We start from the raw sequence: 19,471 nt of genomic DNA on the forward strand, positions 1-19,471 counted from the left end.
AGGAAGCTCATTTTTTTGTTTTTTCAAGTCCACTTGCTAACAAAAGCCAATCAATCAATCAATCAATCAACCAACAGTGTATGTTAACACTGTCAGACAACAATAGATAAATTTAATTGCTTCAAAAACGGCATAAGCATCATAAACTAATATATAACTTGGCATTTCAGTTAACATACTGCTTCATACAAAATAACTGTATCGTGCTCAGAGCATACCTTTGTCTCTACCGTACGCGATATATCTTCAATTTTAACTTTTATGGTATAAATCTATCAGGCTTGCATCTTACGCTGCCCGGCTTAGCTCTAGACTCGGGACATTGTCTCTCTCATTCGTTGTTGTCTCACCGAAAATCACTTTGTATAATAAGCTCACCTTATATTTGCATATGTAAGTACACTGTCAGACGTGGCCGTATATGGACCAGCTAGATGTGTCCCGGCCCTCCTATATATTATAGGTTTAAATTGGTATATTTAATACAATAGTCTCCGTTCTCACTGAAACTCTTATCCTTACCTCGCCCCGTTTCGTCTATCCGGTCATGATACTAATACTTTGCGGTTATAGGCTGATGTAGTACCGCTGTCGTATTCGTTGGGATACTGGTGGCACTGAGCTGCCAAATGTGGGTTGGTTGATCCACATAGAAAAGCGTATTAGCTTCTATTCGCGGCGGTAGAGTTCTGCTTACCCACACTGCTGCGACTTCTGCGAAGCTAGATGTTTTGGGTTTTATCTCCGATGCCGCCGCTAGGCATTCCATCAGATAGTTGGCTTCCAGCACGAAACGAAGTCTGTCTGTCTGTCTATGGCTGGGTTCGAACCTAGCCCACCACGTGTTCCTCAAATTTGGGAGTTGAACACGCTACCTACTGCGCCATCACGAAGACCCGTGCGATTTTCACTACTAGGAATCATGACTTCATTATAAATAAGAAAATTTTATGAGCTAGCGATTCTAATATATGATCGCATCGTACGCTGGTCCACAACAAAGAACCTTCTCTCGATGCTGTGTGATCGTACCTACGATGATCCAGCATCGAGACCCAAACGCAAGCTACCAGCAAGCGGTCGTCGTTCGTGCAAGAGGCTGTCTGCCTACAACCCTGAACAAATCCGTTAGTTTCCAGCTTTCAATACCAGCAGCAGCAGCATTCGTCGTTAGAACAGAAATTATGCTCGTATATATATATAGCAATAATTGAAGCTGAATCGTGAGATCCTTCGTTAACGTTCGAACGGAGCCTTCTGCATTGAAAAGCTAACACAGCCCAGCAAAAAGCTAAAAGAACACACGAATATATGCGATGGATTCATTGTTTTATATCTGTAGGAGAAGAGTATGAATGCTTCTATAGGGCGAAAGAATATACCTCTCGCAGCAATAACCGACGACAAAAAAACTATGAGATATACATTAAACGCAGTCGAATGTCTTAATTCGTTACTATTAACACATGCTATAGAGAACGATGATGAAATGGCAATAACTTACAGAGAATATATCTGGCAACGTTGATGATATTAGTGAGAGTTTGTAAGTCGACAGCTTGATGAGGGTTGACGGTGCTGTTGCGCGGTAGAATCAGCGCACTATTACGATTCAGAACGGACGACGGCCACTGAAAATCCGGACTGGGAGCTAGAACGAATATATATATGCGCAACAAGTAGCCGTTAGACGAAAAATTCAACTAATTTTTGTTATTTCTACCATGATAAAAAGTCTTCGCAAGTAAGTGGCGTGTTGGAGCAAATCGTAAGAAGGCACCTAAATCTCATGATAATTAACAAGGTATTTACTAAACAAATTGCTTTAGCAACCTGTTTCGGCAATAGTCAATTAAAAAATGCGTTTTCGTATAGAAACTAGGCCATAGTTAAGGAGCTAGTTATATAATATTACCCTAGTTAAACAAGTAGACCCTTCGATATAATTAAAACAGTCGTGATAGCTATGAGATCTGTAAAATTTCCTCACAGAAAAACTAAAAGAATAAGGGTAGGTAAAATAATTCATTAAACTTCGATAAAGATTTACGCCGATTGATCTGTACCTACTACTAAACTGACGGAGTTGCCGTCTGTGAACATACGTCTTAAGATCTACTGTATTATACAGTCGTTCAATCAGATCGTTGTTACTAATTTTTTCTGTAAGAATACTTAAATACACTACATCCTAAATTATTATACCAATTAAGCGTTACACCGCTATTGTGATTGCCAGCTTGAAGAGTAAAAAGTTGGGATTTTTTTTACTCACAATAATACGAAAGTACGACGAAAAGTTGCCGTCATAGTTTTTCAGGATGATCATATAAGCTTGAAAAAAAAAACAATTTGTAAAGTGAAGTTATTCGCCACTAAATTCGAGTTTCGAAAACGAGACCTTTAAGATTTGTCATTAACTTGCAATAAAAGTTACTGCATCCCAAACTTACTAACCAGTCATGTGTCGTCTATTAGCAAGGTAGTCCGGATGTGGTATGACAAGGTCTGCTGCCCAAGGTGGACCAAAGTTGTGTCCACCGCGCGATTGTGCGTTCGGCAGTATGCTCTCTTCGTAATACTGGCCTAACGATCCCCGCGGAAACGTTATCAACGATAACAGCAGCAGTAACCATCGCACAGGAGGGATCTTCGACCAGTTGAACGCTATATTACTTAGATTATTACTGCTATGCCTACAATCTTCGGCTAGTACAAGATTCCCTGTGTTAGAACAGCGATCATTAGAGAACGCGCAACACGACGTCACACTATCAGGAAAAGATGAAGAGATTCTCGCTGACGGGCTAATGATGTCATACCGTGACGAAGCTCTAGGGGTACGCTGGGTGCGCGCGGGGACAGTTAAAGGAGAAGGCCGCAAGCAGAACAGGGGGCATTCAGGACAAAAACACATCGTCACGGGAGACGATCACAAACAACACCTTCGACGAGAACACGACGAGATGATGAGCACAAACGGACGACGAAAAACACACGCAACACTTCCTGCAAAGAAAGTGGAAACAGAAACTGTGAGAAATCCGTGAGCAACTAGCATTGGTAAGATAGAAAATGTACTTGAGCAGAACAGAATAAAAGCAACTCTTATACGAAATTAAGTAAAAAATTAGTAGTACGAGATTAACGCTCGACAGACCGCTGCCGTGTGCCTCGCAGGCGTGAAAACACTTAGATTTGCCAAGGCCAAGGATTCGTACACATTGATCTAAAACGTAAAGATCGAAGCTTACAGATTTATAAATATGCACGTGAAGGTTTGGCTATTAGAAAGCATCTTCAAATACCATTTGCTTGAACGTATCCACTTAGACATTGCGTCGTTGCATTTACTCCTGCTTAAAATGCTCACAGAGAAACTGTGTGTGTTCCTAAACGTTTCGTCAAAGACAGTGAATAGCATTTTAAGGTTTAATCGTGTTTTTAATATCCTCTGCTACATACAGATGTTTGTACAAATGTTACGAAAATCACTCGAATACGTTAACGTACGTTTCAGCTAATGGCCCCCTTGGCAATAGTGCTTGTATTACTATCAATATTTGTAACTGATTTTATGCGTTTGTGCTGTGATATAAATACATGTATTGGTGATCAAGCTTGTCCTGCTGGCAGCGAGAAATAAACTCAGAGAAAAATGGCGGAGTCACACACTTGAGGTCCCAGGTTCGACACCAGCTCCTATCCAATATTGGTTTAGGGAAAGCGTCAGTAGGCAACATCAATGAAACCTTTTAGGCGTGATATAAGTATAGAAAAGATTAAGACAAGCGAACGCTAGATTTAAAAAAAACATTTCTTGCTATAAACTTTCTTGAATAGGTGGCCTTTTATCGCCTCTAGAGACAACCCTACTTAGCAAAGGACTCGCACATTACAGTTATTAGCACACTGCCAATTTATGGGCGGTTGAAGGTAGTCATACAGATTGCATTAGCTACTGTGGTTTTATGCCTAGAATGTTCAATTTTTTTTTTTTCCACTTCTCTAACAGCCAACGCTGATACTTACTAAAAAAACTCATACGAATAATGAAAGTAATAACAATTTTTGAAGCTACTGCGCATTTCCTTGAGTGGCATGCCACGCTTACTATAACTAACGAGCATACTATAAGCACAGGTAAACCCTAGCGTTAGTAAGAATTACCACCAAATATTAATAACCAGAAAGAAGGAATTGAGGAAAATAAGGTTTTATTATTTAGGTTAATAGTGGCTTGTGTAGCTTGCTGGCTCGTTTTATAGGTGTGCTGCAAGAGTTCTACAAAAACCCCTCGCTTAGACTCTTAAGGAGAAGCATGTCCTTATTGTTATACCTAAGAATGAATGATTTCGAGAATTTGTTTACGTACGGATAATAACTGTAAGTGCTGAATAAATAGAACAAAACGTAATTATTGACGGGAAATTAAATCAAAAAGGTCGACACCAAAGACGACAAGTCGAGAATAGTCTTCGTTGTGTTACAATATCTAACACCGAATAAGTTAACGCACGTGTAGCCGTTCCTATCTCGTGAAACGACATCTATGGAGCAATAAAAACAGTTATTATTTCGCATGTTTGTTCGCAAGGAATCGTGATTCCGTAAGAGGTGTCGTAAAAAAGACAGGCGTGAAGAAACTTTGATCGTAAGCCCCGCCGTTCTCCTTCCAGTACCGTACGCATGGCAACGTGAGAATAAATCACCTGTTTTACGGTAGGGCTTTCTCTGGCCAAACTCCCTTGGCTCCCTCTGACGCCGAAAGAAGCAGCTATGTCAGCGCGCTGCAACATTGCACATAACTGTCGATCGTTGAAAAGTAGCTCAAGTAGTACACGATTTACTTTACATAAAACCTACAATACTGCTTATTCTGAACTAGAACTTGCTTTGGCTGTATCAATTGCAAATGGGCTAGTGATCATAAAATGCAACAATTGGATCTGACACCTCGATTGCTTCTCTTGTGAGAGCTCATTTTTCGGATATTGAAGTCAGACTTCGATTTTTGCTAGTACCGAACCTGCCTGTACAATCATCAATGACAATACTAAGTAAATATTAGAAACTACTCGATATGTTAAATAATGTAACCAATTTTAAAAAGGGTTGTTTTTAAAGTTTGGAACTGACCCGAGTGGAGATACCCATGATGATCTAAAGGGACGAAAGCAACATCAGGGTATCCTGGTGATACTTTCCGAAAAAAGGATACAGCCAATTTTAACTTAGTTCTATTATTTACTTCTTTTAATGGACTAGATATTTACAGTGGCGCGCGACAGAGATTATCTCTTTACGCCTAAATCGAGCGCTGTGCTTTCTAGAAAATCGTTTACAATACTTTCAACTTAGTCGATTCTCATTAGTTGTTTCATAAATAAGGAAAAAGTCAAGAAAAAAGCTTGACCTGAAGATATCTACACGCATTTTATGGCTATATACGTATTTTATACTGACGACCGCCTAGCTCTGTCCAACAATATTTGCAGCTAAGTGTATCAGTTTAAAGGGGTGGTAATATTGCTGACAACGCCATTGTTCAATGGATGATGGTACCTTTTTATTGCGTATTAATTTTTATTCTGTTTGTTTTCGGTTTATTTGTTTCTTGAATGGAACAAATACATTTGGTTGTCCCTTGGTGCCGACAAGCCACATTTGTTCGACCACGCAAACGGGCAACGGCGTTCGCCAATTCATTGTTCTTCGTTCATTCCCTCTTATTTTTGCGAACGTATTCGCTTATCATCACCATTTTTGCTGCTCAGTCGATCTTTCGTTCGGCTGACTGGAAACTGCCGTCGTCCGTTGCTACAAAACAGTAATAATAGTAGCAGTAAACCGATAAGCGGAAAGGTAAAAAGATACGAGAGGAAGAAAAGGCACGCGGTCCTTTTTCCATTTCACACTACCACAAGCATCATCCACATATTTCTTCGTATGCTCTTCACGCTCTTTCGTTCTTCACCCAGTCTAACGGGAATCGCTGTGGCCTATCTTCTGTTCCGCCTGCCGTCTGATCGTTCTCAGTTCTTGTCGTCCTCCACGTGCGCTGTTCCCCTTCGTCTTGTTGTTGCAGTTGTAGTAATTGTAATGGCAGTAGCCGCCGTTCTATTGCGTGCCCTATTCCACCACGTCGGCATCATATCAATATCCGGGGTCGCCAGCAGGGTGAAATAGACGGTCATAGCACAGACCTACATAGATCCCAAAGCTACGAAACTTGGAAGCTTTGGAACAAAAAAGAAGTTTTGTCCGTCCATCGTTTTGCCCGCTGTTCCTGCTCATATGGCTTTATTTTGTCACAAGGACAAGGCGGCTGGCTCTATGCGAATGGTTGGCTTTTGAACGCAGCCTCAACAAAAGGCCTAGGCACATGAGTACCTCAGAAACAGATCTCAGTCTACCTGCTCTCGTGAGGAGGACCGATCTTCGTGTTTGTCGAAACGCAGTCAGCTCGAGAAACCAATGCCAAAATGCTATGAACATGAATAAAATTAAATAACTAAAAGCCTGCGAGATAAGTGCTTGTAGAATTTATAAACATTCTAATGTTTGTAGTCTAGTTCTAATGAGTAGGAATGGTCCTGTGGAGACGGCTATTGAGGGGAAACGCGTTCGATTACGGAAGAAGGGGGTAGTCGGTGTTAACGGAAGAAGGGATCTTTCGAATAGAATAATACGGTCGTATTACGAACAACAACAACAACAACAACAACAACAACAACAACAACAACAACAACAACAACAACAACAACAACAAGTGACGTGTTCAGATTTAGTGAAATGTTCAAAAGTGATTGTGGTAGCAGCGCTCCATTGCATGCTACGAGTGTTGTTGTGCCGGCCCCAATATAACGCGAACGACGACGCAGATCGGAACGCAATCCAGCTGAATGTGTAATGTCTATTGGTAATCGTATTCGAGTAGAACGTATAGTGATGGCGTCAACTGAAATTTTTCAGTGACGCCAATAGCAGAGTGGATCAACAGTAGTGGCCACAACGGCTACAGCAGCCGTAACCAAAGGGGACGAAAAACTCGTTAGGGCTAATCACGCCGACGAGATGTCCAACGTGCTGCCGCTTCCCCTATCAGAGTTTAACAATAACAATAATGATGATTAAAAAACTCAGAGTAAGCCACTGTATTCAGCGCATGCGCTGTAGTGGACGTTCACGTGTGTGTGTGTGTGTGTGTGTGTCTGTCTGCGTTTACAAACGAAGCGGCAGAAAATCACGGAAGAATAAACGGCATCGAGACAAAATAGCGTGAGATAAGGATTTACTATAATAATAATAATCAGAGTATTACTGTTGGCTGTTAATGGTTAAGATGTTAGAAGAAATATATCTATATGTGTAGCTATATATACTGACATTTATCACATATTGAAGAACACGAATGCTGTTTTTGCGTGTCACTTGAGAACGTTTTTTACTTTATTATTTCATCACTATCTTTGGTTTGTTGGCCATCATTACAAGGGTCTTTGGTGGTAATCTACTGGTGGAAAAATTGTGGTTCAAGTACGTTTCGCCACGGTATTGATAATAGTCCAAGCGAATACACAAACCAATACATAGAGACAGAGTGTAAACGTACTCAACAGTTGTCATTATTTTCAGATTAAGCTCACAAGATTGGATTCTCAATCTAGGGTGGCATATTTTTTTTATCTATGCAAATCAAAACATTAACACTTATGAAAACACGAGCAGGTGCCCCGGGGAATCTACCACGTCCAATTTCGGGTCGTGACTGCATGAAAATTCTTATTTCCTACCGAACGAAAGATATCCTAGTGGCGCACTTCCATATTCTTAGATGGTTCTAACTGAACTTGAAGTACTGTAGCATGGCCACGAAGGCCATTCCGTTCCGAACTGAAACATGCATTGACTTTAACAAGCCTATCAGCGTAAATTCAGCGGTAAAAAAGCATCCATCTGGATGAATAACGTTAGGTTAACCACTGTCATTCAGCTGCATCCATCTATGTTTATTTTCACGCCTCGCATCGTGACCCGGTCGGGCCAAGTGTAATATCACTACGAAGCTATCTAACATTAGCTTCCTTCCGCAGTTACATAGAAAGATGTATATATTTTTCGCCCTCGAATGTGTCGGATACACCAGTAATGCCTTTGCTCTACCTGTAGCCCTCCCCGCACGCTTTCTATCGATGCCGTCCTGGGCAAATTTACTTCATGTGTCCCAGGCTTTGATTTGCCCAGTGGTCCAAGGCATTGCAAGCGGCTCATGAGCGCAGAAGAGGTAACCTGTAAAGGCATGCTACATGTTAAAGTAGACGGCATGCCGGGACGTCACGCTTCGTCTGAACAGAATCTGCCTTGGCCGCTGCCCGGATTATAGTAGCAGCACCAGCAGCAGTAATGGCGCCACCAACTGTTATAACAACAACAACAGCAATAACAACAAAAACGGTACTAGTGGCAATTGTAAGACCATTTATGATTGTGTGAATGAGTGAGTTAGGCTGCATCTGTGTCCCTAGCTGTGCGTTCATGTGTCTAAGTTCAACGAAGCGTCGCCGTTTGATGCCAGACGCAGTGCTTTTTGGTCCCCAACAGCGGCTAAAAGTAGCGGCCCTATCGGTGGTGGGCATCCTGAAAAAGCGCTAAAGCTGAAGCCGACCCATCAGCTTCTTAACTATTACTCTTATTATTATGAAGAAGCACACAACAATAATACAACCACTAGCACTTTATAGGTTCTCCTTCTGTTTCTCGTAGTCCTTAATCGTCCGCAGCCCTGTTTGATTGGTTGTTCCGGCTAGCCGGCTCACCATCGACCGATCGACGCGAGAAAACTACATACGTAGCTATAAAGGTATTATTGTAGCATTAACAGGAGCTGGCTAAATCCACTAGCAGCCAATCCTACCAACTAATATATTACGTCTCTTTGACTCTTTAGGCTGATTGCTGGACAGCCAAGTAGATGGGCAAACCGCCCCCGTGACTTCTGTTCCATGTAGTGAAAACTATAGCCGTTAAGGCTGCAGCGGTCATCGTATTGACTGCGATGCTTCTGACGATTATCCATACACTAACAGGATGATAGCAAGACGGCAGCAGTAACAAAGGCGAACGACCGCAGGCTACACGGTTACACAAATCGACGGACCATCTGTAGGGAACACTTAAAAAACCTGGCAAACGTTTTTTCCTTAGCAGCAAAGCAAAGCTACTCAAAGCAGCGCAACGAGCGATATCTTCCGCCGCCGATGATCAGGCTTGTCTAGTAAGAACAGCAGTTGTTCTTCTGCTGTGGTTCGTCTTCCAGAACGGCAAAACTAGCAGACGAATTAACCGAATACCATGCCATGCTTTAGTTACTCTTCGAACGTAGCGTTCATCTAGCGTGACTAGATATTTGTGATTTTCTAGTTGCTCGTGTGTGGTTTAGGTGAGCGCGACTAAAGCTTAGAGCAAGCCGAATGACCACAGCGCAAACGTCTTAATAGGCATCCTCATCTGGCTATATGTCAAATTATGACCACACGTACACACGCTCGCAAACTAAAAGTATTCTTACTTTCTGCAAGCCTCTCTGATTGTGACTTTTCCAGCCATGACAACGTCACAATTGCTCTCCTAGAAACTCACTCTCCGATCATAAACGTTCCGTTATGCGGCGCTGACTACCATCCTTCCGGTGGGGCTTCTGACCGATCACAGCAGGGGAAGGTACCGCTAGTGACGGTTTTCCTGTCGCGTAAGCAACAACAGTGTAACTTGCGTGTCTACCTGCCTGTGTAGGTGGACGCCCTACGCCTCTTTAAGTGTCTGACGCATGCTTCAGTTGGGGCGGGGTTCATGGGTGGAAGTCGACGTTTGTTCCCTGCTGTTGTTTTGGTCGTCGACAGCACTGTTGATTGTTGCATATTACTGTGTTGATGGGCTGTCGTCAGCGAGGGCGTAAATATACCCCAAGAAATGTTCAGTACAGTCGCAATCTATTGCGTTGCAATATAATTATGGTCATACACTGCCTGTAACCGTTAATGAGGCTAACAATAACGAAAAACGGGTTTCATGGCAATATCAAACTGGCTGAAAAGCAACATCGACAGTGGCAGCAAACTGATGTCTGATGCGGCTGGCGCTGTATCACAAAAAGCGGAAACGAGCGAATATCTGGATTAAGACCAAAAGTTCCATTGAAGACTTGGTAGCCGCCGCCCTTTTGTTTGGTTCTAAGGAATGAGTGCAGCACACAATCCATGGTTAATAATTTTCTTTCTACCTCGTCTAACAAATTATCTCCGTCATAGTGAAAGTACTAAGGATACTATGAAGGCCAATAGTACCCTTTTTTCAGACTGCCAGAGGCTGTACTGGCACTGTCGCATCAGAAATCAATTTGCTCAGATCACTGGCGAGAGAGCTAACAATGATCTTAAGCTGTGCTATGTGCTACTAACGGCTATCTACCTTCATTCAGTTAACACTATCGTAGTCTATAGCCCAGGCAGAATAGAGCAAATCAGACAGATCTTCTACGCGACTTCTGCGACTAGCGCGGATGCCCAATGCTGTAGACTAATAAGAAGCATAGCCCTCTGAACGTCCGCCAACGCTCGGCAGAGCGGCAGTTGTTGAGTGGTCGAGTCACAACCCCCGTTGTCTCCCTCCCGATACAATGAATCGTGAATAGTTTGCAGTGCCAAGAGCCAACGTCGTCTCCTCCTGCCTCAATTTTCCTTTCTCCCGGCCCGCCTTTTTAAATCAGCCGTGCTTAAGCTGGAGCCCGACTGGCGTCCAGTAATGGCTATGACATATCCGTACTACTGTTGCTTCTACTGGGCTACGGCGATGACTGTCACACCGACAGCAGCGGCAATAACAGCAATAGTTTGGTAACTTCCTGAAGCGCCAATAAAAAAGAGGCATGTAACAGCCGTGGCGGCTGTTGCCGAGCGCTCGTTACCGGCACCGAGTTAACAAGTCAACGGAAGGCGCGCGGTAGTAAGCAGACGTCGACCCCGGAGTGTCATAGGTCGTGATCTGTATGGCTGTCGGCCATACAGCTCTAGAAACGAGCCATGCACCCAAGCCGTATTTTGCGTATGCGCGGCCGTCACAGCATTGGTGCCATATGCAGCCGCTGCAGCAGTGGCTTACGTACATAGAACACAAACGAGCCGCGGACATCACTACATGAACAGCAGCAGCGAAAGGCACAATCAGGTAATAATACGGGTACATCGTAGACTGCATCTCTGTTGTAACGGATTATAGCACTCCGTGCAAGCAATGCCTCGTACATAAAATACATAAGATGCATGCGATACACTCACACATCAGGGTGACGGAGATAATGTCCGCAGCAAGCACGACGTTTAGGTGAAGGCTTGCGTCTGAAAGCCAGCGAATACGTATGACGACGAAGCTCACATGCGTCGACGCTCCTCGTTGGCCAAATCGCTGGTAAGCTACCATAATGGTTTGCTAGTGGTCTACCATAATCAACAACAGACGGCGAGTCTTCATTTCGGTACTGATTTAGAACGGCGTATCCAATATAGATGCTTAAAGTGATGCTAGTGCTCGGTGTTACCACATAATCAAACTACAATGATGATTTTGTTTAATGATTTTCGTGTATGGAAATTCGTATTAAAAGCATTTGATGCTATCACACACTGTGTAAAATAACTGGTTTTCTGCCTTACTACATTAGCTCGATGAACAATCGTAAGCAGTCTTAACGCATGTTTCTGCAATAGCGCTTCTTTGTGGTCGTTAAATTTTGCACGTTTAGAAAGTTGTGCTTGTTTGGATATAAAAAAAAAAAAAAAAAAAAAAAGCAATGAGTCAAGAACTTCTTGCATGACTGCTAACCGAATAATATCCCCTAGTAAAATGTATAGTTGCGAAATGTTGCAAAAAAAAAAGCACTAAGATCATGGGTTCATCTCAGAAACCCAACCAATTCGAGCGCCACAAACGCTTTATCGCGTCATCGCTCGATATTACTTTCTTTCCTACTTGTTTGTTGTGTTAGAGTTCAGCGAAACTCACTGTTCTACTCACTATAACGATAGATTATGCCTTTGATAACACCGCACACTGCCGATACCAGCCAATATCTGTGAACAAACGTTTGCAGTATTTGTTACGGGGCAGCACGAATGTTTGAAGCGGACTTTCCGTCGCTTAGCACCCTTTCTGTATTTTTACGTACTGTTGTATCTGACGGGGGAGTTCAGGTCCGCTGTGTCCACTTCGCGTAGTCACGAGGGGCATGGCGATGACTTGTCCCAATGAGGCCTTGTCTAACTGGTTATGAAAAGAATAGGCGCTATGGCTAAAGCGATTCTTTCTGGGAATTCCTCACCAGTTTGTGGGCGGGTCATGAAGTTAAATTTGCGGCCTAGGGCAACATCTGCGAGCATTGCTTAAACAAGTGGACAAGGAAAGTCCAACCTAATATGTGTCGTAGACGGGGGGCAGGATGGCGGTGATTTGTAGCCAGTAATCGCTACATCGAAAAGAGGTGTGTATGCTTGCTAAACGCGTGATTCAACTGCTTTTGTTTCGAGCTGTTATCCCGCCTTTCTAGGTATTAGCGATTAGCGTACAGCCACACCGTCCCGGCTTACCGCTTCGGTGACGGATGTTTATCAACAGATGTATATGTCCTTGTCCAACATTACTAATGAAATATTTCATGCGGTTATCGATGCAAAAAATATATCTTAATTTATTACTATAGCCTATGTTGATGACAATCGGCGTTCTTTTGAGCCCTCACAGACAGTGGCTTGTCTTCTTAGGTCGACATTCGCAGCAAATATGACCAGCTAGATACGATGACTATTCAAATTGAGAGTATTTGCAGAGCTGTGTATAAGCTATTTCTTCGTTTTCCTGGTTAACATCAGGATAACCCCATTTTGTAAAAACGAAGGAGAAAAAACAGGGATTTATGGTTGTTGCCGAAGCCATCGAGATGGTCACCACCTTCAATTGAACTGAAGAACCGTTATTCGATGCAAAGATCCATTGTTGCCTGTTGCCTTTCGGCTGAGAATGTCGTCACCGCGTCGAACAGAAAGATCATTACGAGCCACGCCATCAGTTTCGATTGACTGTCCAGCTATTTCACTCCCTCTTGCTGGCGTTCTCGCTCAACGATGAGTCGGCATTCAAAAGTTGTCTACTTTACTAGGCAATTACCACACGTAGTTAAGGTGGCCTGGCCAGCCGGAACGGGGCGGCTAAACGGCCGGCGAATACACACAGGAGGCGGCAGACAACTGAATGGTGGTAACTCTGCCATTTTATACATCCATCAGTGAATGGATTCTGCTTTACCTTGCCTGGGCTTTGGGCGTACGGTCGGTTCGATTCGGCCTGGTCGGTTTATGTGTCCAGCAAGAACAACGGTAGCATCGTGTGGCAGCCCGGTGTCCGTGTCGCTCAGTGAATACGAACGTCCTGTTAGTGGCCCTGCCTTCAGTGTTCTCTCGGGCCAGCAACAGAAGGCCGAGAGTCCGAGAAGTTGAGAGGAGGCTGTATTGCTCCTAACTACAACGGACTTGGCATTGCTTTTCCGCCTAGCTCCTATATGAGCGTTTGCGTATGCGAAAATGCTATCTAAAGGAAAGGAAAAGAGCCCCGCGGCGGCTGGCGGTTCAAACTGTAAAGTGAAATGCTTAGGGGGCTTTGTTCGAACGGTACAACTGGACACACGAATGTAACGCCGAATGTAACGAAAGGATGGCGCTGATGACGGTTCATCCTTTTCAGCTAATGGCAATGGCCGACGTTCACAAAGTCGATTTCCTCAGCGTCGCGGCACAGAGGAACGGCAAGCACCATTGTAAGCAACGCAATAGGCAGTGGATAACGTCTCCACAGCCGAGCTGTGGCCGTTTATCGCGACTCGAATTTGCATTTCTTAGCATGAGGACAAATCAATTGGCGAACAAATGAGCTGAAAAGCAATGCGCCGATCTGCTGACGACCGAACGTCGTTGGCGTTCTGTGCGTACATACACTATTGCATTTAGAATTCATTTGAAGGGGAGAACAGGAAGCACAGCCAGAGAAGTCGTTGTAAGTAGATTGGCAAAACACACGCATACGTCTCTAGAATCTCTCGAACGGACCTAAAACATCTTAAGAACCAGGGGAGCGGTGGGGGGGGAGGGGGTGTCAAATGTTAATGTTTGTTGTAACAACAAATTTAACTTAAAGAAAAAGACGGATTCGCTAATCTTTCTTTAGTAGAGCTTTATTATAGACATTGCACAAAAAATATTTTTCTTTGGATCGTTCCGATCTTGGGAATATTGGGAAAGAACCTCTGGCAAGCTGACAGATATAGCGAAAGACTGCTTGTGTGTGGCTGCGTGTCAGCCTGTCGCGCGAATTTTAAATCAGTCGTCTTCGATTGAAATAAGTTAATCTATTCAAACGACTTGTGATTCAGCATTATCTATCTGTCTCTAACGAGTACCTACCTGTGTGATCATCAATTGGTCGCACAGGACTTCGGATTACGGTTGTCTACACTTACCTGGTTAACATATACGTACAGAACAACAATTCCAGCACAATTAACAGATTAAGTCCAGCATTCTCGAGTTTGCACTGATATCCTGATAATTCACAATAGCATTTTATTAGGACACGGAAATGTTTCACCAAGAATTTCGCTATATCAACTCAGACCGTTGCACTTTGGTTTCTAGCTATCTACACACACACACACACACTTATCAATAACTTTACACTTACGTATCACACTTTTAGACTTAGAGAATATAATGATAGCATACCCTTCGTTTGCTTACGGTTGAGACATTTACATTGCACATGCCAGCTAATGTATCAGCCACGCTGAACTATTACACCGACTGAAGGTTCACTGTTTTCTCAGGACGCAATGTCTCGCAGATGAAATGCGCTAGAGGGCAACAGGCAATACTAAGAACGTGATCCGTAGATTAAGATTGGTATGCAGCTGAATTTTCAGCCACAGCATCAGCAGCAGAGACCATCTGAGAAGAAGCCAAGGTTGGAGGGGGCAAAAAAAAGGCGAGAGTCGGTGGAGGCTGATAGCAGAAAGCATCGGATGAGACCTCAGTAGCCGCAGCGGTGCTTGAGAATTCGCTGTAATGTAGTGTACATCCGATTCGACCAGGTGGGGCACACTACAGTGGTACTTTGGCGAGCGAAAGGTAAGGCAACATGAGGGGCACCAGCTTAAGAGCAGTAGCAGAAAAATAGAAAAAAATGAATAGCATTATCAACGAAATGCTGAACGAAGAGCTGCGCTTCAAAAGGCTGGAGCATGCCACTCTTTTTGACGAAGACAAGCATAGAGAAAGGTTACAGAAATTAGACAGACAGTGAACAAGATTGCCGGATTTTCCTCTGATAAAAACAAAAACGTTGGATAAGCAAACGCAGAGAAGAAACACAAGTGGTTAAAGAGAAACAACGTTGCCACTGTACATTACAATAACATGTACTCAATATAACAGCATGTACTCATACATCGCAACAAAAGAACAAGTTCGCTTTTAAGATGAAGCTCAGCAGCAGCAGCAGCAGCAGCGGTAGCAGTAGAGGTCGTGCTTGTGATGCTGCTAGTGAAAGAAGTTGATGTACTGATGGCTACGCGTTTATGAAGATCGACCGTTAGAGTTGCTTCACTCAATCATGTCGTTTTGAATAGGCTCACGGGTAGATAGCACAAGCAAGTGGATAGCAGTGTATGTACAGCGCATAGGCAAGAAAAAAGCACTAAAAGGCAAGAAGAATAGACGAAAAAGGAGTCACGCCGAGCCGTAATTTTCCATTTGTCGTCCTTCAGATGTATAACTTTGATAGAGATAGTCAGAGGCATTAGAAAGAGATAGTAGGCCTTAACACAGGTCGATATTTTCCTGTTGCATTCAAGCGCGTTTTATGATTCCGTTCGTCCCGTCATCTAGCGTAGCATGCGACGCCGTTGCTTTAGTCTTCTTGTCAGTCCAGCTTGCTTCACTTCGATTGAACCGTCGATCTGAACGATACTTGATCTTTTTTCTTCTACTATATTTTGTTAGTAGCTGGCTCAGTGTTGACGAGTAGCAGCACGCTCCCTGTCGTGCGCCCCTGATGCCACTGAAGCAACAGCCACGATCCGGAGCCAGACCGAGGGCCACACCGTCGCACGCAACGCTCGCTGCCACCGTAGGGGCGAACCGAAAGGGAAAGTTGCTTGCGCCGTCACTCGTGAGAGGGCTCCCCGACGGCGCCGTTCGTTGTGCCAGCGGCGGCGGCGGCGGCGACGACGACGACGACGCAGATTCGAGCTGCGTCAGCCAGTGAAGGAAAAACGAGCAAAAGTCAAACAGTAAAAGCGAAAAGACAGACGGTCAATTACTATAGCCGCGACTTTCACTAAATCTTCAGTTGCCCAAATATCAACGAAATAACCGACGTCGAGCTAATTCAAGTTATCACTTACAAGAAGCATAAACGGCAGTCAGATGTACATGCGATAAAACGCATGCAACCTTTAAGTGCTTTTATAGGTAAGTGTCTTAGAGAAAAGAAAGTACACATTGATAATATCTTCTGCCAGGACAAATCTATAGAAAAGTAGAGAGTGATTCAAAGAGCGACCTGATTATCGGCCTCAGTAACGTCTCTAAGAATTAAAAAGAATAGTTTAGAAACGAGCCGGTTTTTTCGGGTCGCATCAGCAGCATCTTAAACAACAGCGACAACTTAAACTTAACGTTGTTTACGGAACCGTGCGCTTTAAACTGCCTTCATTGACCACACTTTCAATCAACTGTAGTTAAACGGAACTTTGTCACAACACTGTGAAGACAATTGTAGCTTCTCACATATGCATCTCATATATTTACAAGTACAAGCTAAACGGACTTCACGGTATCACCGGTTAAAGCTGAGTTCTGTCAAACACTGCCCAGCGGTGTCAGCTGCAACACGTATAACTGACCGTATAGATACGATATGAGCTAGGGCTCACGATGTGGATGCAGGACGACCATCATATGATTCTCTCTTTTGAGCAAAAGCCGACAATGACCTTTATAAATGTTAAACTAATCAAACTACGAAATTTTGTGCTTATATTGCATAACATCACCAACTAACTCTTACTGTATTGTGATGCTTTACTTTATGCATCCTTAAAAGTCGAAAAAAAAAAAATGAATAAATATAACGTAGCGTATACAGAAGCACAGGCTTCGCAATCTAGAGAACAAGATAACAGGCGCTCATTCGACGAGTAATCGGTCAATTTTCGTTGATTACAAATACAAGGTGGCCTACCAATGAGCCCTTATTCCTAAGTCGAATTATTGTGTCGTTTCTGGGCTGTAAACTGTCCATGAGGACACCAATCAATCGATGACAAAACAGTAGGCCGACTACCTAATGTTTTCTTGCAAAAAAGTTAATTAGCTCAGGTTGAGCGTAGCAATGACCTTTTTTTTTTTTTCGCTCTGATCGATATTTGCTTAACCCACATCGATATCCTAGAGATTCTAAATGTTGTGACAATTAGAAGGTAAGCTGTGTGCTAAAATAGTTTTGTTACTACGTTAATTCGGAAGCAAGAGTTCGAAGTGAGTTAGCAGAATAAGCTAATGTGCAACTTCTTAAAGGACCATTGGCGAACGTATCACATGGACCCAACGTGCCGTTGTTGTTGACCATTTTATTGTCGTAGCATTTATAAACGTCCGAATCAACAACAATTATGAAAATTCCAACGTTGCCGCAAGTGGCTCTGATCACTCGATGTTTGTTTGACGATGCTTCTCACTTGACGTTGCTTCAGGGCTGTCGACCGATTACACTGTTCTTGAACCAGCAAACAAAAAAATGGGGAACATCCGGGAAGGTTCCTATGCAGAGCTATAATTTAACGAAATGCACGTGTTTGTCCAAGTTTATTTCTATTTACTATATATCTATAGGCTATAGTGTGTGGTGACAAGAACTGCTATCAAATCGATATGCGCTGAACTAATCGATAGATGCTTTTATCTATAGCAACTTAACATGGCCATGATCTATCCAGGTTTATTGTATCTAACCAAAACTGCACGTAGGACAATACGGCAGCAAGCTTGCAACAATTTGTTCCACGATTTTAAAAAGTCCGTATAATGCACGCGAGCGTAAAAACGTACGAATAAAAATTTCACTGTTAGATCGTATATTTGCTAATTATATAACATAACATCATCATCATCATCGCTATCGATTATCAAACAATATGTATCTGTAAAATTATGACGTAAAATATATTGTTTTCATTGGCAGCAATGAGGCCGCGAAATCGGTATCGTTATGTCTCATGTGCATAATTGACAGCGTAAACTGTTCTCACTCGATAATTTGCTGAAAAATTTGTTAAGAGAACGTAGTCTGATTTTTCATCTGCAGTTCCGCCATGCCTTCAACTTGTCATCGCTAGCCAAGTCAAACTCGTACGTTCGAACTTACCTCAAACACAATTTGAACTTGTGCATTATTTTTAAGTAAGGACTCAAGAAGTCGTATCTGCTATTATGTTGGTTAAATTTGTTATAAGGAAAGCTTAAACGTATGCACCAGACCGTTAGACCCGGCTATAAATTTTTGCTCAGAGATACTAGCATTTTATGGAAAAAAAAGCGGCTCAAAAGGTAGGAGTTTCAGTCCATACCCTTTTCAGCCTTACCATCTGACTTTCACGAGGCCTTGAGTAGCAAAATTTCAAGAATGATTTGTATAGGGTTACTCTGTACCCTACGAATTACATTAGGTGTTACGATAATCCTTATTCCTAAACCCTCATAGAAAACAAGGAGTAAATTAAATAATAGATTTACTTACACGAAGGGAGCTGTAACACAGGAAAGCCAGCACTAGGTGCATTATATACGTTAATTATCAAAGGGGAATGTGGGTGCACTGCGTTTGTGAAACCCCCTGCACAACGGCTGTAGGAACTGTGATACATTTTCTCCGAAGATGATTAGTTCTGCATTCGAACTAATGATTATAACATCCGCTTTGTACAGCTGGGAAAGGATGCGAGCATCTTGATTTTGAAATAACGATTACATGGGAGGCAGATCAACTTGACAGTACCCCAATGTCGAATGAACAATTCATCCGACTCAAATGAAAAATCATGTATACAAACACCATAGACATGACTTCCTCAAGCTCTTTGTACGGACCTGTACTGTGTACACATACATATGCTAGTCAGAAATCCTTCTTAGTTCGCACACCAGCTAGCCATAGGGAAGTTTGACTCTGTCTATTGTATTTGCTTGTATCCTGCCACTAGTTCGTAAACAATGGACAGCAACTCTTGCCACGATTCGAATCAACGACGACCATCCGTTCATGTTGACGTCCCAACTTCTCTTTCGCCCTTTCACAGCTCAGCTGATGTACG

The 19,471-nt window shown here is 43.0% G+C and overlaps 1 protein-coding gene across 7 annotated transcripts in view; it reads right to left on the minus strand.

Annotated features, from left to right (window-relative positions):
• Positions 1–19,418, minus strand: part of LOC111251609 (trypsin-1-like) — a 43,575-nt gene extending 24,157 nt beyond the window's left edge. Inside the window, exons 1-5 of one of the 7 annotated variants that reach the window (XM_022808321.2) lie at positions 18,898–19,234; positions 14,826–16,349; positions 14,564–14,645; positions 2,458–3,009; positions 1,505–1,651 (exon numbers count right to left, since the gene is read on the minus strand). In XM_022808321.2, the coding sequence (XP_022664056.1) occupies positions 1,505–1,651; positions 2,458–2,917 (607 nt within the window). In that variant the 5' untranslated portion in view covers positions 2,918–3,009; positions 14,564–14,645; positions 14,826–16,349; positions 18,898–19,234. The other 6 variants (XM_086991357.1, XM_022808326.2, XM_022808322.2 and 3 more) reach the window with 6 other exon arrangements.
• Positions 19,419–19,471: the final 53 nt, after the last annotated feature.

This window comes from Varroa destructor, unplaced genomic scaffold, assembly GCF_002443255.2.
Source record: "Varroa destructor unplaced genomic scaffold, Vdes_3.0 BEIS01000005.1, whole genome shotgun sequence".
In the NCBI taxonomy this organism is placed as follows: domain Eukaryota; kingdom Metazoa; phylum Arthropoda; class Arachnida; order Mesostigmata; family Varroidae; genus Varroa; species Varroa destructor.